Here is a 26850-nt window from a genome sequence, read left to right as displayed (position 1 = left end):
TAGTACTGAGTTAAACACAATGCTTCCAACCTTTCATTGGTTTTTAGAAATTCCTAATTCTTACATGATGTCATATTGTAACACCCCTATTACATTTCTTATTCAGTGTCAGGTCAACTTATTTGCCATAAAAAAAACATGGCAGATGAACATACAATATCGTGATAATGGCCAGTCACTGCACTTTTTTCTTATTAGCATTTCTGACTTTAAATAGTCCCAGATGGAGGTAAGCATCCTATCCGTAAGGAGGACCATGAAGCAATAATTGGCCAAACAACTCTGAATGAAATTGTGAGACATCTGATATGTTCTCTAAAACATCACCCCTGAAGACTCTAAAAACAATGTATGCATATCTGAACCAAACCTAAACATAAAGGAAGGCTTTCATTTCTCTATTTGACTCAGAGAGTTAAAAAGTACTTCAAGAGATTTCAGTGTAGAACTTTTACTTCAGAAAAAAAAAAATTCACTGAAAGCTTCTAAAGCAGGCAATTCTGTATTCCACCAAGCTCTCCTGAGAGAAAAAACTGTTCTGAGTGACCTTAACAATGAGAAGGAGAAGTAACAAGAATATTTCTTTAATTGCTTTTTTAGTTTTTTTTTTTTAAACTCCATTAATTTCTACCAACTGTCTTTTGTTTTTTTTTTTTTTTTAAAGATTTTATTTATTTATTTGACAGAGAGAGAGATAGCGAGAGCAGGAACACAAGCAGGGTGAGTGGGAGAGGGAGAAGCAGGCTTCCTGCCGAGCAGGAAGCCCGATGTGGGACTCGATCCCAGGACCCTGGGATCATGACCTGAGCCGAAGGCAGATGCTTAACGACTGAGCCACCCAGGCGCCCTGTCTTTTGCTCTTTGGGGCTAAGCCTCATCAACTAGACAAAGTGAGTGGGGATGGTGGAGGAGAAATGAACATTGATGTATGGCAGAGTTACGCTATAGTTTAAAGAAGCAAACTCTAAAGAGATATTAGCTGCAGATATGCAGGCCCTCCCACAATCTGCTCAATTTACTAAGCATGCAGCAAGAGGTATCATCCTGTCACTTTGTTTTCCTTATGGAACCACTAGAGAAGTGGCAATAATAATGCTGACATCTCAGGGAGGCCTGGGTGGCTCAGTCATTAAGCCTCTGCCTTTGGCTTAGGTCATGACCCCGGGGTCCTGGGATCGAGCCCCGCATCAGGCTCCCTGCTCCGCAGGAAGCCTGCTTCTCCCTCTCCCACTCCCCCTACTTGTGTTCCCTCTCTCGCTGTGTCTCTCTCTGTCAAATAAATAAATAAAATCTTTAAAAAAAGATAATGCTGACCTCCCCCAAGGTGTGGCCACTTGCAACAATCCGAGTCTCTTCACCACAGAGAAATGAAGGGGCAAGCACTGAATCTGACATAAGGGGAGTGATTTGTGCCAAGTCTTGATAACCTTGAACCAAATTCTTCTTAATAATAGACCAAAACCCATCATAAAGCAAACCCACAGGTTTTTGGAGCAGTCTATTATGGGGGATGGGACTTACCAATTTGCAGTTCTGTGTATATTTCATAAAGACACCAGTCTACGTTGCAGTCACAATGGGTTTTCTCAAAAAGGTTGTCTAGAACGTCTCGGGCCAATTGCCGCTCATCCACCATCAGTGACTTAGTGCTGTTATCATTCATGTGCACCTTGACAACAAGCTGAGGATAGAGCCACAGAGCAGCCAGTAAATTTCTGCAACTGGAGAAGGCCACGGAGATTAAGGTTTCAAAGCTCTACTGTCTCTGCAAATTTAAGTAAGAATGGGTCCTGCAAAGTCACTCAATATGAATTCAGATGCTCAGTACTTGTCTAAGGTGCTAAGAATATAGAGGTCGAGAAACCAATTCACAAAAACAAAACCAAACCAAAAAACCCCACTCATAATAAAGTCTTTGCCCAGCCTTCGGACGCTCTGCATTCTGGTGAAGGAGACAGGAAACAAGCAGAATCAAAGAAGTGCTGACTTCCCGCTTTCATGACATCTTTCTGGCACTTGTCCAGGTTCATCCTGGAGCCCAGAAGCATGTCTTGATTCAAAGTTGTGTCTATAATAAATTCTTCTCTTTTGTTTAGCTGGAGCTGAGTCCTATTTCATGCAACCCGAGGGTTCTAAGATACTGGCAAGACCAAGCTGGTTACTCTATAATTGTTTTGAAGGTCAGGGGTACAAGGGACACAGGACCACTGAGGGGCCTGATGGGGGCCGAACAGGCTGTGCCACACAGCAGAACATGTTTGAGATTAGAGGTGGATTAAGCAAAATGAATGAAGACTGAGAAACAAGCTATTATGGAGGCACGCAGGCAAATCAGTGATCAAATTTACTTTTCATCTCAGTTTTTAAAAATTCTACTGTACTGATTTCACAGTCAAATTAGTCATTATCCCATTCCAAATCTGGAGGGTCTGATGGCAGCAGAGTTTACTTATCTTCAAAAAGACATAGGATTTCACTGTTTTTTTCCCAGGCAACTTGGCAAAGTTATTAAATCTTCTGACCCCCCCAGAGAGACCATGATTCTGATGTAACATAACAGAATTAATTTATGACGTAATACAGCTAGGGTCTGGATTTTCTCTGACACCTGTGTATTTGTAGTGTGTTTCTAATTATGGTAGTTGTTATTTATGAGTGCTACCAGTTACAATGGTGCTATATATCCAGTCTTCAAAAGGAACACTGGAAATGTGCCCACTAAGCCTTAATTTATGTTTAGGGAAGATTTCCTACAACTCCTTCTGGGAAGACCTGTGCTTTTATTTTATTCTTTACCAAGATCACTGATCCTACCTAATTAAGTGGGAAGTAGGTTTAGAGTCAATCAAGTTGGAGTCTATCTTTGATTGCAAGGCCAGAAGGAAGTGTCGCGCTTCCCTTTTCACACAGCGCTGCTTGCCCATCAGCCCGCCGTGCCTGCAACTACACACACAACGCACACCAGCGGAGGACGCCCGGAAACATCGTCCGTCAGAACCACCTGATACTACCCTTGCTTGAATTTCTATTCTAACTTGAAAAGAGAAGTGTGAAATAGCTAAAGACAAGTTCTGCCTATTCTGTTTGTCTAGGGTTGGTGCTGGCTACTCACAAGTGAGACTTATCCCTACGAAAAATGTGAACAGATGGACTGGAGAGGCCACACAATGGGTAACATTTCTTCCTCCCCAAAAGTTTGGGTTAGGTTCTGAGCCGCTGAGAAACTGCCCCTCCTGTCCCACTTCCACGCAATCTGATCTTGAACGCGTTCTGTAGTGTACAGAATGAAGAGCACAGTTCCTGTGGATTGTTATGCACAGTTACGGAAAACAACTGAGGGTCTGGGTGGAGATAGAAATCTGGGCGAGGGGCTGGCAGGGACCACAAATTGAAGCACTCATATATGCCTTCTCTTTTCAACACCTGCACACAGAGAGTCAAAACACAGACATCAGGGCAGTAAAAGTGCATTTCCTCTCCCCAGGATCATTCACATTAGACCTTTACTCCAGGCTTGTCTGAAAAATACTTTTTTCTCCCTTGAAAACCTATAAAACCTGTAGCCCAGAAACTTCTTGTTGGATAGTTGCCTTTTTTTTTTATTGTATGTTTGTCTTTTGATGTATTTAAAATGATAGGCCCAAGTGCCACAATGTCAAAGATACACTCACCTGACCTGAGAAATGAAGCATGGAGGGTTGCACAGAAAAAACAGAAAATCCTCAAATAGCGGGCTTTACTATGATTTATTTCCTGTGTGTAGAAGGCATACCGACTGCTCTCTGCTGAGAATTATTGCTATAGAGTAGCTACGTGTCCTAAGAAACACTGCCAATGTTAGGATTGAGAAGACTTAATCTCCCTGAGGGAATAATTTAATGATGTTTGACCACATTTCATTTTTGCGTAGGGATTCTTGAGAAAATAAAACATATGTTTGTGTTTTGTTTTGTTTTTATATAGAGAACAAAAACCTAAACCACATAATTTGACAGTGATGAAAGGTTGTTTTTTAAAATTTTTTTGGCAGAAATTGCAAACTAAATTTAATCCACATGTAGTTACGAATATCTACAATTACAGAACTTAGAAAATAAAAAAACCAAGAGAAGGCTGGGGACTTATAGCAAGAAGAAATTATATTTACTATTCTTCACAGCTTCTATCACATTTACAAGCTGAAGAGTAGCTATACCAACACATAATATTGCTAGATCCCAGTTATATGTGATTCAGCAAACAGAGCGCTTTTCATATCTACGCTGTTTGATAGAGGGTAGAATGACTTAAGCATGGAAAAACCTCCCCTTTCTAATCTGTTACAGTAAAGACTTTATGGTTTTTATAATTTCTCCTTTTTTCTTTGCAAGTTGTTAAATAAAAGAATCTCCTAGACCTAAATCCTTTATAGGTTTTTTGCTTCTGTGCTAAAATGTACACATGGAGTTGTTCTCCTGGGTCACAGAGCTTTAAAACAAACGAACAAACATATGAAATTCACGAGTTTCCAGTTCCAAAAGCTTTGTAATGTAAGCTGTGTACATCATTCGCAATCCAAAATGATACCAACACCCCACAGAACACTTGAGGGCCAAGTACTTCAAACAGACTTGATTTCCACATTGCAGATTATGTATGAGCACATCTTAGTTACTTCAGTAATGTGCAAGTATGTCTCAGTTATGCTCACAGGCTTTTATTTTAAGAGATAAATTTGGAGTGTCTGAAATCAGACCAAATATACAACTTGGCTTCTTAATTTTCTTTATTTTCCCACTGATCAGAGTGGCTTCTGTTTTACATCTTCTTTGTTGAATGAAAATAGATCATGCTTTGTGTTTACTGTTACAATTCACCCACCTAAGTTATGGAGAAGTTCTCTGGCTTTCTGATACACTGCAGGAAACAGGTGTCGTCTCCTACCCGTCTCTTAACCTCCAGTTGAAGCAAATCGACTCACTAAGCTAGTTGTCCTACCTTTTCATCTAACAATCAACTTCTCTTTTCACTTCCCCTCTGAAAATATAGCCAATGTGGCCCCCTTTTTATAGACAATCCAGTGGTTTAAAATAGTTTAAGTAATTACAAATTTTCTTTTTACTCATTTCCTTTTGTGTTTTTATCTTACAGGTAAAGTCAGCGACCCAGTGCAGCTCACGTTCATGGACAGTGAGCTACTGTGCTAGAGTGGGCTGTACAATGGGCCACCCTGCTTGTCATCCTTCCCCCTACAATCCATTTTCCACAAAGCAGCCAGGATGATCTTTAAAAATCAGATATTATCCCCAGTTAAAAACCCTCAAATGGCTTCCCAATGCACTTATAATATATTCCAGACTCTTTCTTGGGACTGTGAGGCTGTGTGGCCTGGCCTGCCTCTCTGACCTCAAATCCTTCTCCACTTTCCCTCCTACTCAATGGCTCTCCGAGCAGTGGCCATATAGCCCTGCCCAGGATGCTCCCTCACCACGCCCCTGGGGAGCTGGCCTCTTCATGCTGCCAAGGTCTTTGCTCAAGTGCTGCCTCCTCAGAGAGGCCTCCCCCATCACTAGATCCATTTAGAAGTGACTCAGGCACTCTCCATCACTTGTTTCTGCTTTACTTTCTTCCTAACACTTACTCCTCCTCTAGAATTTAACTCTAGGTAGGCAGGGACCACACCTGAACTGGTTTACCTCTGTAAACCCAGAACCTGTTCTATGAGATGGGGATGCATCAGTGAAGAAAACACCAAAATCCCTGCAAGAACTTCTGTGGGGGTGGGGAGGGGAAGTAGGCAATAAGTAGGCTAAACAAGTAGAGTGGATATTATGTTGGATGGTGATAAGCACTGAGGAGAAAAAGAAAGTAGGGAAGGGGTGTGGGTACTGGGGGTGTATGTGCAATGCCAGATAGAGAAGGCCTTACTGAGCAGGTGACCAGACCTAGGGGAGAAACAGAGAAAACCCACTGGAATCTGGGGAAGAGCTTTCAAGGCAGGGCACCATAAAGCGTAAAGTTAAAAACTGAACCCAAAGGTCCTGAGGCCAGGGCATACCTGGAGTGTTTGAAGAGCAGTGGTGAGACCAGGTAGCGAGAATGGGGTAGGTGGTGCGGGACAGTGGGCAGCCAGACCATTTAGGGGCTTTAAGCTGCTATGAGGATTGGGCTTTTCTGGGTGAGATGGGGTGCCGTGGGAGGCTTTAGCTTGGGAGGGATGAGAAGACAGGACAGGAACTGGAGCATACATAGAAATGTAACAGTTCATCCACAGTAACAGGAAAGACTATGGACTATTTGTCACAGGTGCAGGCAGGCAGGAAGGTAAATGTGTCGGGAGCTTATGGACCCTTCCTTCTGAGTACTTCTATTTTCTTAGTGCCACGGGCAGCAATATCATTAGCTGGGAGAATGTGGATGAGGAAAGAGGTATTGGAGGTTTTAAAGGAGAAGACAGATAGAAATCATTTCCTCGGTAGCGGTTAGTGGGTGAGTGAGTGCGCTGTTGGGAAGCCCTGGGCAGTGCTGAGAGCCCAGGTGAGTGGAAGGAGAGCTGGATTTAGGGTTTAACAAGGTGAGTACAAGGGGAGAGAAGGGCAAGGCAGCTGAGGATGTGAGATTCCGGTAACTGACCACAGGATTTAATCATAAGTAGAGAACTGGAAAGAATAATGGTAAAAAAGTTCATGCATGTTTAGAATGACTGGGACCAGACTGATCTGGGAAGATCCTCCTAGATGAACCCTGAAGGTCTGGATCCAGGGATAGTCAAGGACTATTTACTTAATATCATTCAACATGTATTGAACACCTTCATTCAAGGAACCAGGAGAGGTGCTGTAGGAACAGAAAGTCTAATGCTCTTCACCCAGCTAGAAGTAAAAATTCTTACGTGGTCTCAGACATGATATATGCTTCAGGAACTGAAATAAAACTGTTTCAACTTTCTCCTAAGTAACCAAATTGACTATTATTAACACGTAACTGTTTTTAGGTATGTGCTTCTACTGAAGTTAATTACATGTGTTTCTGTTATAATACCTGTGTTCCTAGAAAACCTACAGTCTACAGAAAACACTCAGTAAAATTGCAGGCTTGTTGGAAAAATAGGATTAAGCAGGTCACTCAAAATTTATGCAACTTTGAACCCAGAGCACTAGCCAAAACAACATTTGGGATCTCGGGACATAACCAGGACATCTAGGGTGGCCAGCAGGGCTGGAGGCTGCCTCAGGGGTTATGAAAACTGCACATAAGCAATCGTGGAAATGCTAAGGCGAGGCCAATGGAAGCTGAGCTCTGACCCAGTAAAGGCAGGTCCAGAAGGTGGCGCCAGGACACCTGAGCAGAACCCAAGAGGGTGCGGCCCCAGGGGAGGGAGCCCTGGGAGTGGAAACTTGGAATCTTCCACATTTACACTAACATAGGTCCTGATTTATCGGTCACAAATGAGCTAACTGATGTCACAGAAAGAATAACCATGTAATTATCTTTGTACTAAAATTAAAAAAATTACAACTATTTAGAAAACCCTCAAAGTTTTATTTATTTATTTTATCATGAAGCATAGTACCATGTTATTAATTTAACTGCCCCATGTAAAAGTGATTCACAGTTTACCTTCTTGACCTTGGCCTCCTTCAGTTTTTCCAATGCTAGCTTAATTTTATCAGCCTTGGCTTGGGCTGCTTCTTCTTCCTGTAAAACAGCAAGACATTCAACACTGTCCACTAGAAAACAGTAGTGAGGAAGTACCCGTGCCATGGCTAACGAACGTCTCAGTTACTTTATGCTGACAAAAGGCTGTGTTAGGGGGCACCAAATTTCACGCTTGATTTTCAGAATTTAAATGACTATAACAAAAATCTTCAGCCCAAAGATGTAGAAGGCAGTCACCCTTTATATCTTAGAGATAGTAACCTCAAAGATAAAATGACGACTCTAAAAAGGCCTCACATGTGGACTCCACAAAAAACTAGTGACTCAAAACTGGGGTCTCACTTGAGGAATCTGCTAGTGAACTCAAGGGATTTGAGCACTCCTTGAAATTACATACATTCTTCTGGATCAGTGTGTGTTTTCTGGAATTCCTAGTTTTTATTCATACCTAAAGGGGTACTTACCTTCCTGTAAGTTAAGACTTACACTCAAACTTAAACTTATAATTCACCAAGAAAACACTGACAAACACTTGAGTAGGCAGAAAAGAGACTGACATATTTTATGAGCCCAAAAACCCTTTGATTTTTTGTAAGTAAATACTCTAAGAATAGGATTATTAAGGCTCTCCTACCTATTTATTTTTTATTTTTAAAATTTAAATTCAATAGCCAACACATTATTTATTTATTTATTATTTATATTATTGTTGTGTTCAATTAACCAGCATATAGTACATCAATAATTTTTGATGTAGTGATCAAGGATTCATTAGTTGAGTATAACACCCAGTGCTCATCACATCATGTGCCCTTCTTAATGCCCATCACTGGGTTACCCCATCCCCCCACCCATGTCCCTTTCCACAACCCTCAGTTTGGTTTCCGGAGTCCAGAGTCTCTCATGGTTTGTCTCCCTCTCTGATTTCTTCCCGTTCAGTTTTCTTCTACCTATTTATAATGATGAGGAATGAGCTGTTCTGGTTACTTTCTAATTACTGGAAAGCAGATATACATCTTTTTACACCAGTGATTCTTAATTTTTTTTTTTTGAGCCACCAACCCCTTTAGGAATATGTTGAAAGCCATGAAGCCCATAAAGCCTTACATGGGTATTCAACTTTGCATATACTTTCGGGAAATCATGGCCTCCTTGAAATCTTCATGGACACTACATTAAGAGCCTCTGCTCTTTAGAATGGCAGTTGTCCAAGAGACAAGAGAAAGCAAGTGTTGGGGAGGATGTGGAGAAAAAGAGAACCCCTTTGCACTGTTGGTAGGATTGTAAATTGGTGCAGCCACTATGGAAAACAGTATGGAGGTTCCTCAAAGAACGAAAAATAGAAATACCCTATGATCCAAAAATTCCACTTCTGGGTATATATCCAAAGAAAATGAAATCACTCTCTTGAAGACATCTGCATTCCCGTGTTCACTGCAGCATTATTCACAATAGCCAAGACATAGAAACAAACTAGTGTCCGTTGATGGGTGAATGGATAAAAGAAATGTAGTATATATACAATGGAATATATTTTGCCATAAAAAAAGAATGAAATTTTGCCATGTGCAACAACATGGATGGATCTAAAGGGTTTATGCTAAGTGAAATAAGTCAGAGAAAGACAGATACCATATGATTTCACTTATATGTGGAATCTAAAAAAGTTGAACTCAGAGAAACAGAAAGTAGAATGGTGGTTGCCAGGGGTTGGGAGGGGGTGGGGAAATGGGGCGATGTTGGTCAAAGGGTACAAACTTCCAGTTATAAGAAAATAAGTTCTGGGAATCTTATGATGTACAGCGTGGTTACTATAGTTAACAATGCTGTATTGTGGGGCACCTGGGTGGCTCAGTTGGTTGAGCAACTGCCTTCAGCTCAGGTCATGATCCTGGAGTCCCGGGATCGAGTCCCACATCAGGCTCCCTGCTCTGACCCTCCCCCCCCTCATGTGCTCTCTCTCTCCTCTCATCCTCTCTCTCAAATAAATAAATAAAATCTTTAAAAAAACAAAAACAAAAACAAAAACAAAATACTGTATTGTGTACTTGAAAGTTGCTAAGAGAGTACATCTTAAGTGTTCTCACCACATACACATGCATGCACACACATGCATACACACAAAGGTAATGTGAAGTGATGGAGGTGTGACTAACCTTGTTATGGTAATCATATTGCAGTATGTGTGTGTATCAAATCATTACATTATATGCCTTAAACTTATATAATGTTATATGTCAATTATAAAATAAAGCTGGGGAATAAAAGAGTCTCTGCTCTACACGGATCACTAATTTTTAAATAATATTTCTACAATAAATACACAATAGAACAACGAGCATGATAGAATATGACTTACTATTTGATATATATTTAATATTTGTCCATTCAAAAGGCACTGTAGAAACTTTCAGGGTTACTAGGGTCATATTTATGAATACCGATCATCATCACAAAGTACAACAAATGTGGAAGCCGAAGGAAACAGAGCTGAGTTCTTACATTAAAATATTTTTCAAGTGGTTTACCATAAGAAAAATCCTTAAAAGTGCTCTTTTTACTTTTATGAGATACATAAGTTAATGTCCCAAATAATGATGATATGAATTTTCCCAGATGTATGGCTTCCCAGTGTTCAGAAATTTATTAATACCAAGCACTCATCATCACCTGCCTGGTCTACGACAACTTCTCCACCCAACTACGACACTACCATGATTCACAGGTATCTTTGCCCTACTGAACAGAGCTGCCAAATTCAACAAAATTCCATTTAATTAAATTCAGAAATATGTAAGGAATGCTTTCAATTCTTTACATACCAGGCTAGCACCAAGGACACAGACACATATATATCAGTTCCACAGTTCATGCCAAGTTAATAAAACATTACCCCAAAATGTTGAGTACTATCAGGGAACACTGCATACAAATATAAATTTTAGCCAAGCTATGTTAACTCCTGAATATGGCCCCAATATGTTCTTTATTCACACCAATGTGTCTTTTTATGGACGATTCTGGCTTTGCAATGAATGTACTCCGTATCCTTGTTTTTTAAGTATCTCAGAACTCCAGATACTTATGAATGTAACTGTCATTTTGAAGAAAGTCAAAGATCATGGGTAGCAGAGGCCAAGAGTCCTGCCATCTTTGCCCCACACACTTACCTGAGAAAGAGGTTCAGGAGGTGGTGGTGGCAGAGGAAGGTCTAACATGGGATCAGCTGGTGGAGGTGGTAAGTCATCCTCATATTGGCTAACACTAACGGCAGCAACACTTGCTCCATAACCAAGAGCCGCTGCCCCACTGAAATCTGGTACCTCCAGGGATGCTGGATGATGCTGATTCTGACAGGACTCTTTCTGTGCCTGAATTGTCCTCTGCTCAGCCTCGCTTATATCTGCCACCAGATCCGCCATGAGAGCATCTAAATCTTGGTCTTCCAGTGCATTTAAGGACTCTGATGGGGGAAAATCATGTTAATGATCAAAACAACAACTTATGCCTGGAAAAACTGAAAGAAGGTCATTTTTAAGAGTGATATTTGGGTACTGGTTGTCAGGGGCTGGGGGGGTGGGAAATCGGGAGAGGTTGGCGAAAGGGTGTAAACTTTCAGTGGTAAAGATGAATAAGGTCTGAGGATCTAACGTATCTAACACGGTGACTATGGTTGATAACACTATTGTATAAGTGAAATTTGGTGAGGGAGTAGAACTTAAATGTTCTCAACAACAATATCGAAGAGGGTAAATATGATGAAGTGATGGATGTGTTAATTAACTCAGTGAAGGAAATCCTTTCACCAGGGATACATATATCAAGTCATCACATTGTACACTTTAAATGTCTTACAATTTTGTCAATTAAACCTCAACAAAGCTGAATTCCTCCCCCCACTACCCCCCCACCAAATACAAGGAGAAAAATATGTTTGCTACCCTCACAGATTAGCTATAAGTCAGATCCAAGCACATGATTAGCTGTCTAAGTAGGAATTCTTATATATTCTGGTGCAAGATCTGAGAGTTTTAGAAAAGTAGGGGAGGGGAGATGTTGGAAACAGACTGAAGGGGAGTTTTCCCCAGGCCTTAGGGGGACAGCCAGAGTACCACTGATAAATATACTTGGAAGAAAGTAGGTCTCAACCAACTGGGGTTTAATAGGATTTAAGACCTGTGGTAGAGATAAAGCCTCTGTAGGGACACCATCCAACTATGGAAACTCTCAGATTCAAAGAAAGAACAATTAATGATAAACAGCAGGAAATAAAGCACTAAGGAGGTCGAAGTAAAAAATAATTTTTAAAAACTGGGGTTATGTGGTAAAGACTTCGTAAGATGGTGAGCTGAGAGTTAACTTTTAGGAAAAGGGCAGACATAGATTTTCAGAGTGAGGGTGAGGGAGGACAGTTCTCATTGGAATTTCTTCCATGTGTGATTGGATCGGACGTGTGATCCTGAAAGCTGACCTATGGTGAGGCCTATGGGTCGTGGGGTCAGTGAGTGGTGTTAGCAGAGTGCTCTTGTGATCAGGCATTCACTGGATAGCAAAGGTAATGAACACAAGATGGACTGGATGGAAGTGACCCACGAGGAAGAGGATTCACCTGCTGTGTGTAGGATGAACTGGAATGAGGAAATGCAGCCTACTCAGCAACAGGCATGAGGCTTTGTGAAAGAATTTATTGCCAAACATCATTGAAATAAATACCATGTAGCCTACTGTACTCATGCTAATAGTTCTAGTGTATAGCCCTTGGACTAAGGTCTGGATCTCCAATCTGAGTAAAAAGGATTTATTGTCTTCTAAGCAATTTTTGCATATGACTTCTTCATAAAATTAAATTAACTTAAAATTTTTGCAGAGAAAATGTATGTAGAACAAATGAAGCTCATTCACAATTTCCTAATGCCAGCAATTATATGGTGACTGTTGCCATATAAGCAAATGATTTTAATCCTTTATAAAAATTTTAGGGACAAAGTTCCCATAATAATTCTCATATTAACAACTTCCAAAGCAAATCATAATTCTAACTATATCTATATAAATTGAGCAATATGGAATTGGGGAAAAAGAATGACATGGATTCTGTCGAGAAGTCTGTCACTAACTCTCTGAATGACTTTGAGCAAAGTATTTTAAACTCATTTTAGCAATGTTTTAAATGAAGACAATAAAACACATTTCTTTTCTAATTCCCAACACATTTATTTTTCAGTACATATCAGTACTTTTTAACGGTTTTGACCTAGACCCAAATTGTGCCACAGGTATGCGTCACATCTCCTTAAGGACATGAGTTTTTTGTTACTGTACTTTAACATTGCTATGTTTATATATTGCTGGGTTTCTTTGTTTCTGCCATTTTCAGTAATTTTTGGATACTAGGTACTGAGTGCTTAGAAAGCATTAGTTGAGTTGACTATAATTGCAGTATTAATTTTCTTTTTTTTTTTTTTTAAATACGGAACGCTTCACGAATTTGCGTGTCATCCTTGCGCAGGGGCCATGCTAATCTTCTCTGTATCGTTCCAATTTTAGTATATGTGCTGCCGAAGCGAGCACTTGCAGTATTAATTTTAATTGAATTGTTTAAAACTCAGCCATTGTGAGCGTGATGAGGCAAATCTGCATTGTTTATATGTGCAAGTATATGTTACTTATTAATTAATGTCATACATTTTACCAAAGTGTATTGCTTTTTTGAAATTTCATGAGTGTTACCATCATTCGTGATGGAAATGATTGACAGGAACAGTGAATTTATATGGCAAACAGAAAAGAAGGTGGGAAAAGAAGTCAGGAGAGATGTATTATAATTTATCCAGATACAGGCGCTGGCACATAAGGGTTTATAAAAAAAATTATTGAAAATAACAGAAGCAAAGAAACCCAGTGAGTGACAGAAATAAAACTTGGAATTTTGGATTTCTGTAACTGGGCTTCTCCAATATTTTGTTTTTCATTTTTTCGGTGGGTACTGCCAGTCTCTAGAAAATCTTTTTCAAGAGTTGCAATGAATTCTCATTAACTTGGAAGCAATTAGTTCAAGATTCATTGTAATTTGAATAGCACATGGGCTATTGTCTCCACACTAAATAAGAAGAGAGATTTTTGTTAATAAAATAATGTGACCATCTCAGGGAGGATAAAAAAATGTCAGAGCAAATATGTTATATATTAATTATATATCAATTAAAATATATTTTGAAGCATCCATTCATATATTATCAATCATTTTGAAATGGATAATTCATTATTACTCTTGAAGGGATATTTCCTTATTAATAGTTTTTTACTCTACTGTATCTTATTACTCTCAGGGCTTAGTAATAAGGAGAAACTCCCTTTACTTAAAAAAATAGTTTTGATACTTCACATAAATGCAGGATATAGTATTCCCTTTCATCGTAAGCAAAAATACCTTCTTGGGGCCCAATTTAATCCAGACACCATAAAACACAATCTGAAATCCAGGACTTTAAAACGTCCAGGTTCCTTACATTTTTGTTTTCAAATCATAGTTCTGTACAGATTTTAGTCATCATTATCATCTCAAATTACTTAAGAAAAGAAATTATTATGCTTACCATTTAAATCTTTAAAACCCACACTGTAGTTAAATTCAGCTCTGGGTGGTTTGGGGTCCGGAGGAGGAAGAGTGTCAACTCCTAAACTCTGTGAAAATAGATCCCCGCCCCCAAAGTTATTCACCATACGAACATGTTTGCAGTGTATTTTATTTTTTTTATTTTTTTATTTTTTTAAAGATTTTATTTATTTATTTGAGAGAGAGAATGAGATAGAGAGAGAGAGCATGAGAAGGGGGAGGGTCAGAGGAAGAAGCAGACTCCCCGCCGAGCAGGGAGCCCGATGCGGGACTCGATCCCGGGACTCCAGGATCATGACCTGAGCTGAAGGCAGTCGCTTAACCAACTGAGCCACCCAGGCGCCCTGCAGTGTATTTTAATCATTAAGTCAAAAATCATTTATTGTTTACACATTTTCTTTCTGAAGATGTTAAGAACTGTATTCTTACACGAAAATGTTTTATGTGATTTTTTTTCCCCTACAGAAAATTACAACTTAAAGTTTGTTCTACAAGGGGCGCCTGGGTGGCTCAGTCGTTAAGCGTCTGCCTTCGGCTCAGGTCATGATCCCTCTCCCACTCCCCCTGCTTGTGTTCCCCCTCTCTCTCTCTGTCAAATAAATAAATAAAATCTTTAAAAAAAATTGTTCTACAAGGTACATCTTGAAATAAAACCAGGTCAACGAAGAATGATGAGCATGAGATATAGTTCATTTTTGTAAATAACAGAAAAAAATCTCCTGTAATGGTGATTTGTGACACACACACTGTAGCAATTCTATAAGGACTTTAGTAATGACATCAAAGAAAAGGAATGTCTAGTCACTTGGAAGGTAAAAGTTGTTTCAGGATGAATCTGCCATTAGATAGTAAAATGTTACACAGTTACTCTTATCTAATAAAACTTGTTAGAAAGAAATTAAGACAGAATAAGTTATTAGTTGTGTAAATAATGGTTTTTAATTGAAAAAGTGACTTCCTATATGATTTAAAGGCTATAATACATATACAATCTAAATTTTCAAAATGCTTTTATGCCTATAGTTTGAGACGTGATGTCCCCCACTCTGAAACATGAACATCTTCATGACAGTGAGTGCATCCTTTGATGCTAACTTGATTTGGTAAATAATATCCTTGTTTATGTCTTAAATTTCTGAAGGAAAAGAATCATTATATGTTTGAGAATAAAGTAATGGGATATCCTCAATTATAAGTAGAAACAAAAAAAAGACCACTAATCAAGAAGTTAAAACAATTAATCCAAGCAAATTAGAATCAAAGATAAAAGGTAGGGAAAAGTGACTGCAGTCCCAGAATTCAATCTGAAAAACAGAATCAGCAAAATTGTGGCGAAGAGGGGAGGATGACAGATGAACTAGGGGGCAAATACCAGAAAAAAAATTTAGTGAGATAAAGTACAAAGAAATTCATTAATGAGTTCGTTCGCTGTGACTAAGAAGTCTAACATCACAATTAGGGCACAATTAATCTTTGCTCAGGATATAATTTACTATGGTATTCAAAGAAATTAGAAGTAGTTCTCTAACAAAATATTAATACATAAATGTGTGATAAAACAAGCTTCCAGTAAAATGTAGAGAGAGAGAAAAAAGAGAGGAGACTGATTTCCAGAAGGAGCTCCCTTCATCATAGGAAGGTCATTCAAAGCCCAATGTGAAGTAAAGAATGTAGCACGTTCTCCACGTGTCTGGTGATTTTAGGTGATATACAAACACACAAACAATTAAAATTTAAATTATTGTGTATCTCTTTGGATGTTTGTGAAAAAATTAAGCTAGAACATCTGACCTACTTGAGATAAAGTTTAATTTTAAAAATCGATTAAAGACAAATATTAAGAAAAACAATAGGACAGATGGGTTGCAACACGGCAAAAATCATGAAAGTGATAACATGAATGACTAAAGACTGGGAACACTGCTCTGTACCCACTAACCTCTGAAAATTTATTTCATCAGAAGTTGAATAATGGTGATTTTCTAACTCTTCACTCCTTTTCAATGTTTAATTGGAATTCTATGATAAAGAAGAACTTTCTTGGGGCCCCTGGCTGGCTTAGGTCCGTAGGGTGTGTGACTCTTGATCTCAGGGTTGTGAGTTCGAGCCTCATGTTGGATGTGGAGATTGTTTAAAAATAAAATCTTAAAAAAGATAAAGGAGAACATTCTCTCATCAATTATTTGTTTAGTCTGAAATATAGTTTGGGACCATAAAAAGACTAAGATAAATGCTTGGCTCTTTATCAATTTTCAGAGTAGTAAGTTAATGCTCTGTCAATTTCCAATGACGACAGATAAAGTAGTTTGGTTTTTGTTATTTTTGTTTATTCTTGGTATCAATATGAACTCACAGTTTATTTGTTTTTTTGCCATGTTAGATATTTAAAATTTTTATATTTAAATATTTCCTTCTTTCTTTCATGGCTTTTGGGTGTCCTATCTTGCTTAGGAAAGCTACCCACATCTTAAGATTGGATAAACATTTTTCTCATGTTTTCTTCTATATATATATATTTCATATATTTAGATCTTTGACTCACAGAACTCATTTTGGTATAAGGTATGAAGTAGAAATTCAGCTTTTGATTTTCCAGACATTCTCCCAACACAATTTATTACATAGTTCTCTTTTTCCTACTTATTTAAAATGCCACTTTTGTCATATTTTAAATTCTTGTATATATTTGGATCTAATTCTGTGTCATGAATCTGTCTAAATGTAGCATTGCCTCTTCTTTTTCATATTTTCATGGATATTTGTGTATTTAAATCTTTCTCATATAAATAGTGGAAACGGCTGGGTTCCCTTTCCACACAAAAAATCCAGTTAATATATGTATTGATTTCTAGCCTTTATGTCTCTCTATGCATAGATACACATACATATACACATACACAGTTTCTATATGCATGATGTACATATATGTGTACACACATATATACATACACATGCATATAACACACACTCACATATATATGGAGAGAGACAGAGACAAAGAGACAGACGTAGGGAATGATAATGCAAATGGAGCAACACATCAATTAATGAGAAATCTGGGAGGAAAGTAAATGGGAGTTCATTGTATTATTCTTTCAACTTTTCTTTTTTTTTTTTTTATTTTTATTTTTTTTTTTAAAGATTTTATTTATTTATTTGACAGAGAGAGACACAGCGAGAGAGGGAACACAAGCAGGGGGAGTGGGAGAGGGAGAAGCAGGCTCCCCGCGGAGCAGGGAGCCCGATGCGGGGCTCGATCCCAGGACCCGGGATCATGACCTGAGCCGAAGGCAGACGCTTAACGACTGAGCCACCCAGGCGCCACCTCAACTTTTCTCTAAGCTTGACATTATTTTAAAATTAAGAAGTTAAAATCACAGTATTACATTTTAGATTCCTTTAATTTTGCTTCTTTTGGGAAATTAGGAAGCCTCTGGTTAATGCAACCATTTCAACCACACTGCAACTTCAGGGAATAGAATATGCACAAAATTCACAAGTGAAGATCAAAATACAGCTTTTCTAATAGCTCAGAAAATACTCAATAATCTCAAAGGGCACTTGATAATGGCTGAATTGAAGCTGAGCTTTTAAACTCAAGGACAACGTGGGGCCTTTTCTTTACCATGAAATCTTGAGGCCTACCTGTTGGGAGAAGTGCATTAGCCAAGGAAACCCTGTGACTACATCCACTCGAGCACAATAAAGAAAGAGCAAATACCATAAGGGCCTTGAGGGGAGGCAGGGGTCCAAGACACAATGAGGGGCCCCCTTCCTACTCTTGAGTTAGACTAACAACACTCAGCTGAGGAACTATGAAAACCCCAAACTGTGACCAATCAGAACAGTCACAGGGGGCGCCTGGGTGGCTCAGTGGGTTAAATGCCTAACTCTTGGTTTTGGTTCAGGTCTGATCTCAGGGTCGTGGGATGGAGCCCCATGTTGGGCTCTGTGCTCAGCATAGAGTCGGCTTGGGTTTCTCTCTCCCGCTCCCTCTGCCCCTCCCCCCCAACTCTCTCTTTCTCTCTCTCTCAAATAAATAAATAAATCTTAAAAAAAAAAAAAAAAGAACAGTCACTCTCCCAACTGGAGTAGAAGTGAGTGAATGGATGAAGAACACAGATATTCACTCAAACCTTTCCCTTTCATGGGCGGCATAAGAAGTCCCCTCCTCCGCAGGAATGTGGTGATCATCCTAACATTCACTGTTAATCAGCATCCCTTTCATCTAAGCATACGGTCTTATATTTTGTTTCTTCCTTCACAGAGTCTAAACTTTTTTGAATTTTACGTGAACTATAAAGCAGATGCTAGCTAAAATTGATTTATTTTTCCTGAAATAAATATTTTTTAAAAACATAGACTATTCTTCAATTACTTTATAGAAAACTTTAAGATCCTTGTCTTATTTAGGAATATCAGATTATTCTTATTTTAATATATTATGCAGAAAGTTATGAGTTGACTATGTTCTGAATCAAAGAAGCATTTATGAGAACACTACAAGACACACTAAAGCTCACCTAACTTTGTAACCTGGGTCAGTGGTCCTCAGGTCAGCAGCCCCTGGGCTGCAGTCGGCCCGACAATGGGGTGATCTGAGTTAATCTAGTCCTGGTGTCAGTGGCTTTTTTCCTAGATGTGAAGCTTGTCTGAGTGGTCTTCATTCTTACAGAGAACTTACTAAGTTCTTACGGACTAATCAGAAGTCACAATAACTCCCACTTATCCTTTAAAATGTAGCATTTCCTCAAAGATTGGTAAAGAATCTCTACTAAAGATCATGTGATTTTCTTGGCCAGTCTTCATATAAAAGTAACTGCAAGGGAGATTGTTCAGTAGTGGTGGTTGTGAGGGTTTGCTTGGGGAAAACTTCTCCATTGGCTAAATATTTGAACATGATAAGCACGGGGATTGCCATAATAGAATGTATGTGTGACCAATGCATTCAATTAACTGAACTCAGTACAATCAGGAAAACAGCTTTGTTTTATTCCCCACCACTGTTATAGTTACAACAGGAAGATACGGTATTGTCAATCTCCAGCTGTTGTTTTTTTAAAGACAGCTCTCTCATAATATTAAAGTCAAATTCTGTAAACCCGTCTTTTACTAATTTGAAAGTTAAGAAGGGGTATTTACCTGGGTCAGAAGATCCATCTCCCCCAGCAAATTGCTGAACATTTGGTCTATGTCTTCATTTGACTCACCCATCTGAAAAAGGAAAAAAAAAACCCAGATATAAACAGTCTAATAAAAGCCTGGTCCTGGATAATTGTCCCACCTCTATTTTCCCCAAGAGCCCTGTCCATGGGCAAGTAAGTTGAAAAGAGAAGGCTATGGAGAGAAAGGTTCATTTCAGCCTGAAATTCCATGCCTGCCTTCTTTCCAATTTGCTTGGTCCAAGACTGAACCAAACCATAGGAACTGTCTCTATTTTCTCTATTTCTCAGACTAAACTAGTCTCTGTGGGGCCAAGTGGACAAAATGAGTAGCTACAAAACTGGGTTGGCCTGAAAGGACAGGGAGACTTCAGTTAAAACAAGAGAGGACTATGAGACCATGGGACAAGCACATTCCTAAGAAGCAGACACATCTGAAAGAATCAGGTAAACATGCACATGGGCAGGGAGGCATGTATTTGAATCCAAGGAAGCCATTCAGTGAATGCTCAGGCTCAGACCACGCGAGGTGAGAAGGTGAGCACTCAGGTCCGTGACAAGTAAGGCAGACACTGCAGGTGTCTCTGTGTGAAAGCCTGAGTCAGGGAGGATGCAAACATAGCATCAGTGAGTGAAGACGGAATAACAAAGAAGGAAGATCCCATTTTTGTGTAGGTTGTTCGGCTTAGTGTTTGTTACAGTCAGAGAAGGAAAGACTGCTGCAGATAGGTCCTGCCTCTGGTTGGGGAGGGAAGCCGCTCACACGTGGTTTTATTCCCTCCCAGTTGCTTACAAAGCATCTGAATCATACCCTTCCTTCTTTAAATAACCTACAAAATGGAGAAAAAGTATTTAAGTCAACAAAATACTCATGGTTTCACACGTTGTCCCCTCAAGCAATTCATCTGGTATTCAAAATCTCATCATGGATGATTCATTTATTACTTTAATAAGAGGAAACTAGCAGGATAAACAATAAAATTCCAGAAATACCTATGTGAGTTTATTTTCATTAGAATATTATGCAGTACAATGTGACAAAAAAAGAAATCCTTCAGATAAATTATTATTAACAGGGAAAGTTAAGAGTAAGTGTATCCTAGTGAACATTTCCTGAAGTATATAATTGTCAAATCACTAACCTTGTACACCTGAAACTAATATATGATATGTAAATTGCATTTCAATTTAAAAAAGAGTGTTAGTGTTAACACATTTTAAATTTTTCATAAGAGAAAAGTAATCCATTCAGAGTGAAAAAAATAAATTTATTTGCTGACCTCGAAAGTGCCAGCCAGTGTTCCAAAAAACTCACAGAAACCAAAGATGATGTTAATAATAATAAGAATCCTGCCATTAAAGCTTTCTCTTAAATCATTAAATTAGGAAAAACACTATAATGATGAAGAATAAAGTCTTGAAAAGAAATGTGACACTGGTGAGTCAGAAAAACCTGCTGAGCTCAAAGACCTTAGTTTCTCAGCCTGTACACACCACTGATAGACAGTGGGCAAAGGACATGCGGAGTGAATCACACACCTACGATGGAAATAACTCAAAACCAACAGCATTCTCATGACCTCTGGTAAACTCTTCTTGTGTTCATCTGGTAAGACCTTGCCCCCTGCCCTTTCATTCCCTTTTCCTAGAGTCTGTTGGTATTGAATTATTAAAAGGAGTCAACATCAAAATTGTGCTGTGAATCTACAGGCATAAGTAAATCTGCTGAATGAATCGTAGTGTAAAAGAATTGTAACCTTGGGGAAAACAGTAAGACATTTGAGTTAAGGGCCTTTATTAACATAAATTTAGATTAATCTGTAAATTCAATCATCTTACATATTCATCCTCCCTAAAAGAGAACCTTATTTTTGGAATGGACAGAACAAGAGTTACAGGGATATACATATAGTGTATACAAATACACATATACACATGCTCAAGCATGAAAAAATAGGGTTGTGTCTATTTGTATGTGTGGTATCCTCCAAAGGTCAAAATCAAGATTAAAAAGAGAGAGCCAAAGAGAGAAAGAGAACACCCAGCCCTGAGAGCTCAAGATGTTATTTGGTCCAAAAGAGCAAGGGTGGAGCTGCCTTAGTCAAGCAATGGATTGCAAAACAAGCAATGTGCACATCATGATTGGGTGGAATTAACATCTTTTTGTGTGTATGTAATTTCTGAGTTCCTTTTGGGTCTTGGGAAGAACAACAAACTGTTGATTAGGAAAAACTGGAATAATACTTTATCAGATAGATTTTTTTTTTTTTTTCTGGAGGGGAGGGAGTGGCTAGGAGAGGGGTGGGTGGTTGAGGCTGCATATCCAGACTGAAATTCTGCCTTAGAAAGATTGTCTGAATGGCAATGGAATTTGCCATAATGCTCAGTATTTCCTTAAGGCTCAAATTTCTAAGCCTCAGTTTTTACCCTCAAGTAATTTCTTTTCTCCGTGTATATAAATTTCATAGATAAAATTCAAACATATGTATTTAAAAAATCTATCCACACAATGGATTAGTAATTCCAGCCATAATTTTGGACCTAGATCAGGACCTTATTTTATCTGTCAGAGTAGCTTGTCTAAAAACAGCCTACTATGAGCACATCTATCATTATTGCCACTCTGGTGCGTTCTCCTCTCACATGCCCTAACTTGGCTAATGGTCATTATTCATTCACTTATTAGTCTGATTTAGAAACCTTGGCCTAGTCCCTGATTTCACCCATTCTTCCATCTAACAGTCAAAAAAATCCTGTTGGTTCTTCCTGTGGAGCAACTCTCCCTTCTTTCATCCTCACTGTTAAGCCATGGTTCCGCCCCTCATCAGCTCATCCAACACCCAACTTCCTGGATCCCCCCTCAAGCCTCACCACCATCACAGTGAATTTGAAATACAAATTTGAATGTGTCACTCTCTTGCTTAAAAACATGATGTGGTTGGTGATCATGATGAAGTGGAAAGAGTTCAGGTCTCAGCCTGTCTTTCAAAGTCCTTGATAATAGCCCTTGACATTGTCTGAAGAGGCTTTAAAAAATTCTCTATGTCTTTGTAATATGCTTTCCTATCCACCTATCCTTCATAAAATCCTATTTATTATTCACAATCCAGCTCTGATGTCAACACTTCAATGTATCTTCATAGGCTGTAGAGAGATTTACTGTCCATTGCCCTTGGTAGCCATATCAGTAAATCCTGGCCCCAATAACAAGCTTGATAAGGTATTTCACCTCCTTAGGTTTGTTTCCTTGTCTGTAAAATGAGAGGAATAATATATAATTCACAGGATTGTTGCGACATTGAAACAAATAGCATATGGTCCTTGGCATAAGCACTAGTAATAGCATTTACTATAGTGAATCATGCTCTTTTTTGTTACCGTGTTTAAACCTCTTTCCAGACTGGGAGCTATTATTAAGTACGGATCAGATCTCGTTCATCTTTGTGTTTAAAAATGCTTTGTTGGAAGCCCAGAAAGACTAAATAACCTCCCAGCTTAATGGGAAGAAGTGAGCTACACTGCAGGCTCAAGCCACATAGAAACTCTCTATTAATCCACCTCCTATGGCCTAGACGTGGCAGTCAACATCAATACAATGAAGAACCTTGTGTTATAAACATTTTTATAAGGAGCTTTTGTCAAATGCCTGCTTTCTTGTAGCACCAGATTAAGGTATAAATTTGTGGATGGTCTAATTTGAATGTTTTGCAAGGCTCATCTTTTCAGCTTTTAGTTATGCATAATCTTTACATGAATTGAGGTACTGGTACCAATAACAGAATGAAGAGTATCATTTAGTAAAATTAAAATAATAAAATAACAAGGGATGTATTAAAAAAGGACATCATTAAAATGAATCAGTCAGTTAAGTTCAGACAAGTTAGAATTGGTCTTCAAAATTCCACCAGAACAGATGCTACCTCTCTCTCTGTTCTGTGCATGGCTGTGGGTTGAGAGAAAGAGAGGAATCTCCCCATTTCATCATCTGCCTGATAATAATAAAAATAACTATTAACACACTGTTAGGCGTTCTCACTCTGTGCCATGCATTGTTTGTGTCCTGACTGATGAGATCCATCCTCACAACCACCCTTCTTTTTTTGTGTGTGTTTCTTTTTTTTTATTATTGTTATGTTAATCCCCATACATTACGTCATTAGTTTTTGATGTAGTGTTCCATGATTCATTGTTTGCATATAACACCCAGTGCTCCATGCAGAACGTGCCCTCTTTAATACCCATCACCAGGCTAACCCATCCTCCCACCCCCCTCCCCTCTAGAACCCTCAGTTTGTTTTTCAGAGTCCATAGTCTCTCATGGTTCGTCTCCCCTTCTGACTCCCCCCCCTTCATTCTTCCCCTCCTGCTATCTTCTTCTTCTTCTTTTTTTAACATATAATGTATTATTTGCTTCAGAGGTACAGATCTGTGATTCAACAGTCTTGCACACTTCACAGCACTCACCCTAGCACATACCCTTCCCAATGTCTATCACCCAGCCACCCCATCCCTCCCACCCCCCACCACTCCAGCAACCCTCAGTTTGTTTCCTGAGATTAAGAATTCCTCAGATCAGTGAGGTCATATGATACATGTCTTTCTCTGATTGACTTATTTCCCTCAGCATAATACCCTCCAGTTCCATCCACATTGTTGCAAATGGCAAGATTTCATTCTTTTTGATGGCTGCATAATATTCCATTCACAACCACCCTTGATGGACATTTTTATTTTCCCCATTTCACAGATGAGGAAACTAAGACACCTAGAGGTTAAGTAACTTGCCCAACGCTACACAATTTGAGTCAGTCAACAAATATTTATTGATCTCAGACACTGTTAACAAACCTCTGGAAAAGGTTCCCACAACTGTATTTCTCTTCATCAGTGTGTCAAGGATTAAATACCTAGACTTTATCTACATACTGTATGTCTTTTTATTTTGAAGACAGTAAAAAAAAATGTTTGGATCTTTGCATTGAGACTGTAACTTTTTAACTTTATTCTATCTGTATTTCTCAGTGCAGGTAAGCAACGCTTTTAGTCTATAGCTAGATTGCCAGAGCCTAAGTATAAGTAGAATTCATAAGAAAGAAGATTGAAAAATTTGAGGCTCTGTCAATCTGAATTTGCTTTGGTATTTTCATTATTTTTAAATAAAAAAATAGCAGGCAATGTTCATTTTTTTCAAGTAAAAAAAAAATCAGCCCATGCATTACAACTACAGAAACCAAAGAAGTGAAAATTTAAAAAAAAAAAAAATCTGTTCATTATGGGGATCACACTTAGTACGGGATATGGAGTGTAGAATCCAGAAGATCACAAATGCTGGTGGGAACTATGACAGTATGATTGGAAAATAACTGACAATATTGAATTCTACCTGATTCCTTCACTGTAGTTTTTTTTTTGCAAAATGCAATGAAAGCACTTATCAAGAGGAAGTGGCTCACAGAACAACACAGCACGTGGTTAAAGGTTCTTGCAATGTTTGGGGGTGGGGAGTAGCTAAAGCTTCTGTGTAACATAAAACAGGAAACAGAAGCACCTCTAAACTTATATATAAATCAAATAATACTCAACAAATAACTAAGATGAAGAAATCTCTTGGGCCAACTTAACAGGCTTTTTAGTACACCTGAGATAAGTGAAAATTTTAAGAAATAAGCTAACAGTTATTAAGTTAGTAGGATAATCACTATGATAACATGAACAATACAGACCAAACACAACAATCACTCACAAAGGAAATTCATGTGGACGTTGGGGATATGCATATGTATGGTCACACAAAAGGAACAGTCAAGACAATAGGGTTCTTTGGTAAGCAATATTGTGATGGCAAGAGTTAGATGGAAAAAAACACATCTGTACCTGAAAAAGGAATCATGAAATGACATGGTTTATTTCAATAATTTAAAAACCACTATGGATGTGCTTTCAAAAGCCTTAGAATTTGTCACAGTGTAGAGTCAGACATACACAGAAGATGAGATGGGCTACCATATTTTTTTTAAGGTATGATTTTTAAATGTATTTACTTCCAAACTGCTTTGCTTTTGAGTGAATGCAGGGTGGAGTAGGGCAGAGTGCAGCATTATGCTAGGTCAAGTCCTGGAGTAGGTGAAAAGTGAGATGGCTGAGAGACCCAAAAATGTTCAACAGGACTAAGAAGTAAACAGCATGTAACGCAGGGAAATAAAACTCATATGAACTCAATATTCTCACTTCCATCTGTCCAGATGGCTTTTCTGTATCGTGCGGAGACAAGCTGTAGACTATTTTCACTTGGATATACATCAGCTGAAAAGTGAATTTTAAAATCTCGAGATTTTCTCAAGTTGCCTTTTAATTCTTATTTGAGCATCCATATCAGGAATGGGGAGCTGCTTTTGTATTTGGGATCCACTGTGACATTGAACTAAAGTGACAACATAATTTAGGGGTTTTTTTAAGAGACAAAAATAGAAAATAGAAAATATATTGTTCACTCACCTGTAAATTAAAACTATGGACATTAATTTTCATACAGAAAACTCCTGTGAATATTTATCTATATTCACCATCTCCTACTCATCTCTATTTTCTCCTCAATCTATCTTGCCATGGCTGAATGTTTGTGTCCCCCCAAAATTTATATGTTAAAATCTAATCCCCAAGGTGATGGTATTTGGAGGTGGAGATTTTGGGAGGTAATTAGGTCATGACGGTGGAGGCTTCATGTTGAGATTAGTGCCCTTATAAGAAAAGATACAGGAGAGCTTGTTCCCTCTCTCTGCCCTCCTCCATGTGAGGATACAAGAAGATGGCCACGTGCAAACCAGGAAGAGGGCTCTCCCCAGACACCAGATCTGCTGGTGCCTTTATCTTGGGACTTTCCAGTTTTCAGAACTGTGAGGAAATAAATGTTTGTTGTGTGAGCCACCCAGTTGATATTTTTGTTATAGCAGCCCAACCCTGACCAAGACATACCTCAGTTGGACTTTAGTTCCCCCATGTAACCCAACTGTGTGTCAACATTCAATGACTTTCATGTTGCCAAATCCAATGATGGATTCGTAGCATCTTAAACAACATTTATCACCATTCATTGATCACTCTCTCGGAGATACTTTTTTCACTTGGCTTCCATAAAAGCTTTCCTTCCTGCTTTGCCTCCTAGTAGAGGCCAATTGATCTGAAGCTAATAAAGCCTAAGTTTCAGGTCTCCTCCTTTGTAAGTCCTTTCTAAGACTGCATTTCTCTTCTAGCACCCCAGCAGCAGTATGGAACATTGTTCTCATGCTGAGAGATGATCCTGGTAGTGGTTCCAGGGCTTAGATGGGGCCAGTGGGCTGCCAGCACTACCTCCACTCCACCTGGACCCTAGCAAGTGTTGGATCCATAGTAGATCTCATGGACTGTGGAATCTACCTTCTATTCCAACAAGAAGAT

The 26850-nt window shown here is 38.7% G+C and overlaps 1 protein-coding gene and 1 non-coding gene across 4 annotated transcripts in view; both read right to left on the bottom strand.

Moving 5' to 3' along the window:
• APBB1IP (amyloid beta precursor protein binding family B member 1 interacting protein) overlaps positions 1-26850 on the bottom strand; it is a 109934-nt gene that overhangs the window by 46457 nt on the left and 36627 nt on the right. For all 3 annotated transcript variants that reach the window (XM_078075257.1, XM_078075258.1, XM_036092297.2), the window contains exons 2-6: positions 19397-19468; positions 14235-14322; positions 10809-11101; positions 7600-7677; positions 1522-1681 (exon numbers count right to left, since the gene is read on the bottom strand). In XM_078075257.1, coding sequence (XP_077931383.1) covers positions 1522-1681; positions 7600-7677; positions 10809-11101; positions 14235-14322; positions 19397-19468 — 691 coding nt within the window. The remainder of the gene's footprint in view (positions 1-1521; positions 1682-7599; positions 7678-10808; positions 11102-14234; positions 14323-19396; positions 19469-26850) is intronic.
• LOC118535759 (U6 spliceosomal RNA) lies at positions 13103-13209 on the bottom strand. The gene has a single exon (XR_004917330.1). It is a non-coding gene; the product is annotated as a U6 spliceosomal RNA (small nuclear RNA).

Source organism: Halichoerus grypus, chromosome 6, assembly GCF_964656455.1.
Source record: "Halichoerus grypus chromosome 6, mHalGry1.hap1.1, whole genome shotgun sequence".
Taxonomy (NCBI): domain Eukaryota; kingdom Metazoa; phylum Chordata; class Mammalia; order Carnivora; family Phocidae; genus Halichoerus; species Halichoerus grypus.
The sequence above is the reverse complement of the archived record's forward strand: the minus strand, read 5'-3'. Positions and strand labels throughout refer to the sequence as shown.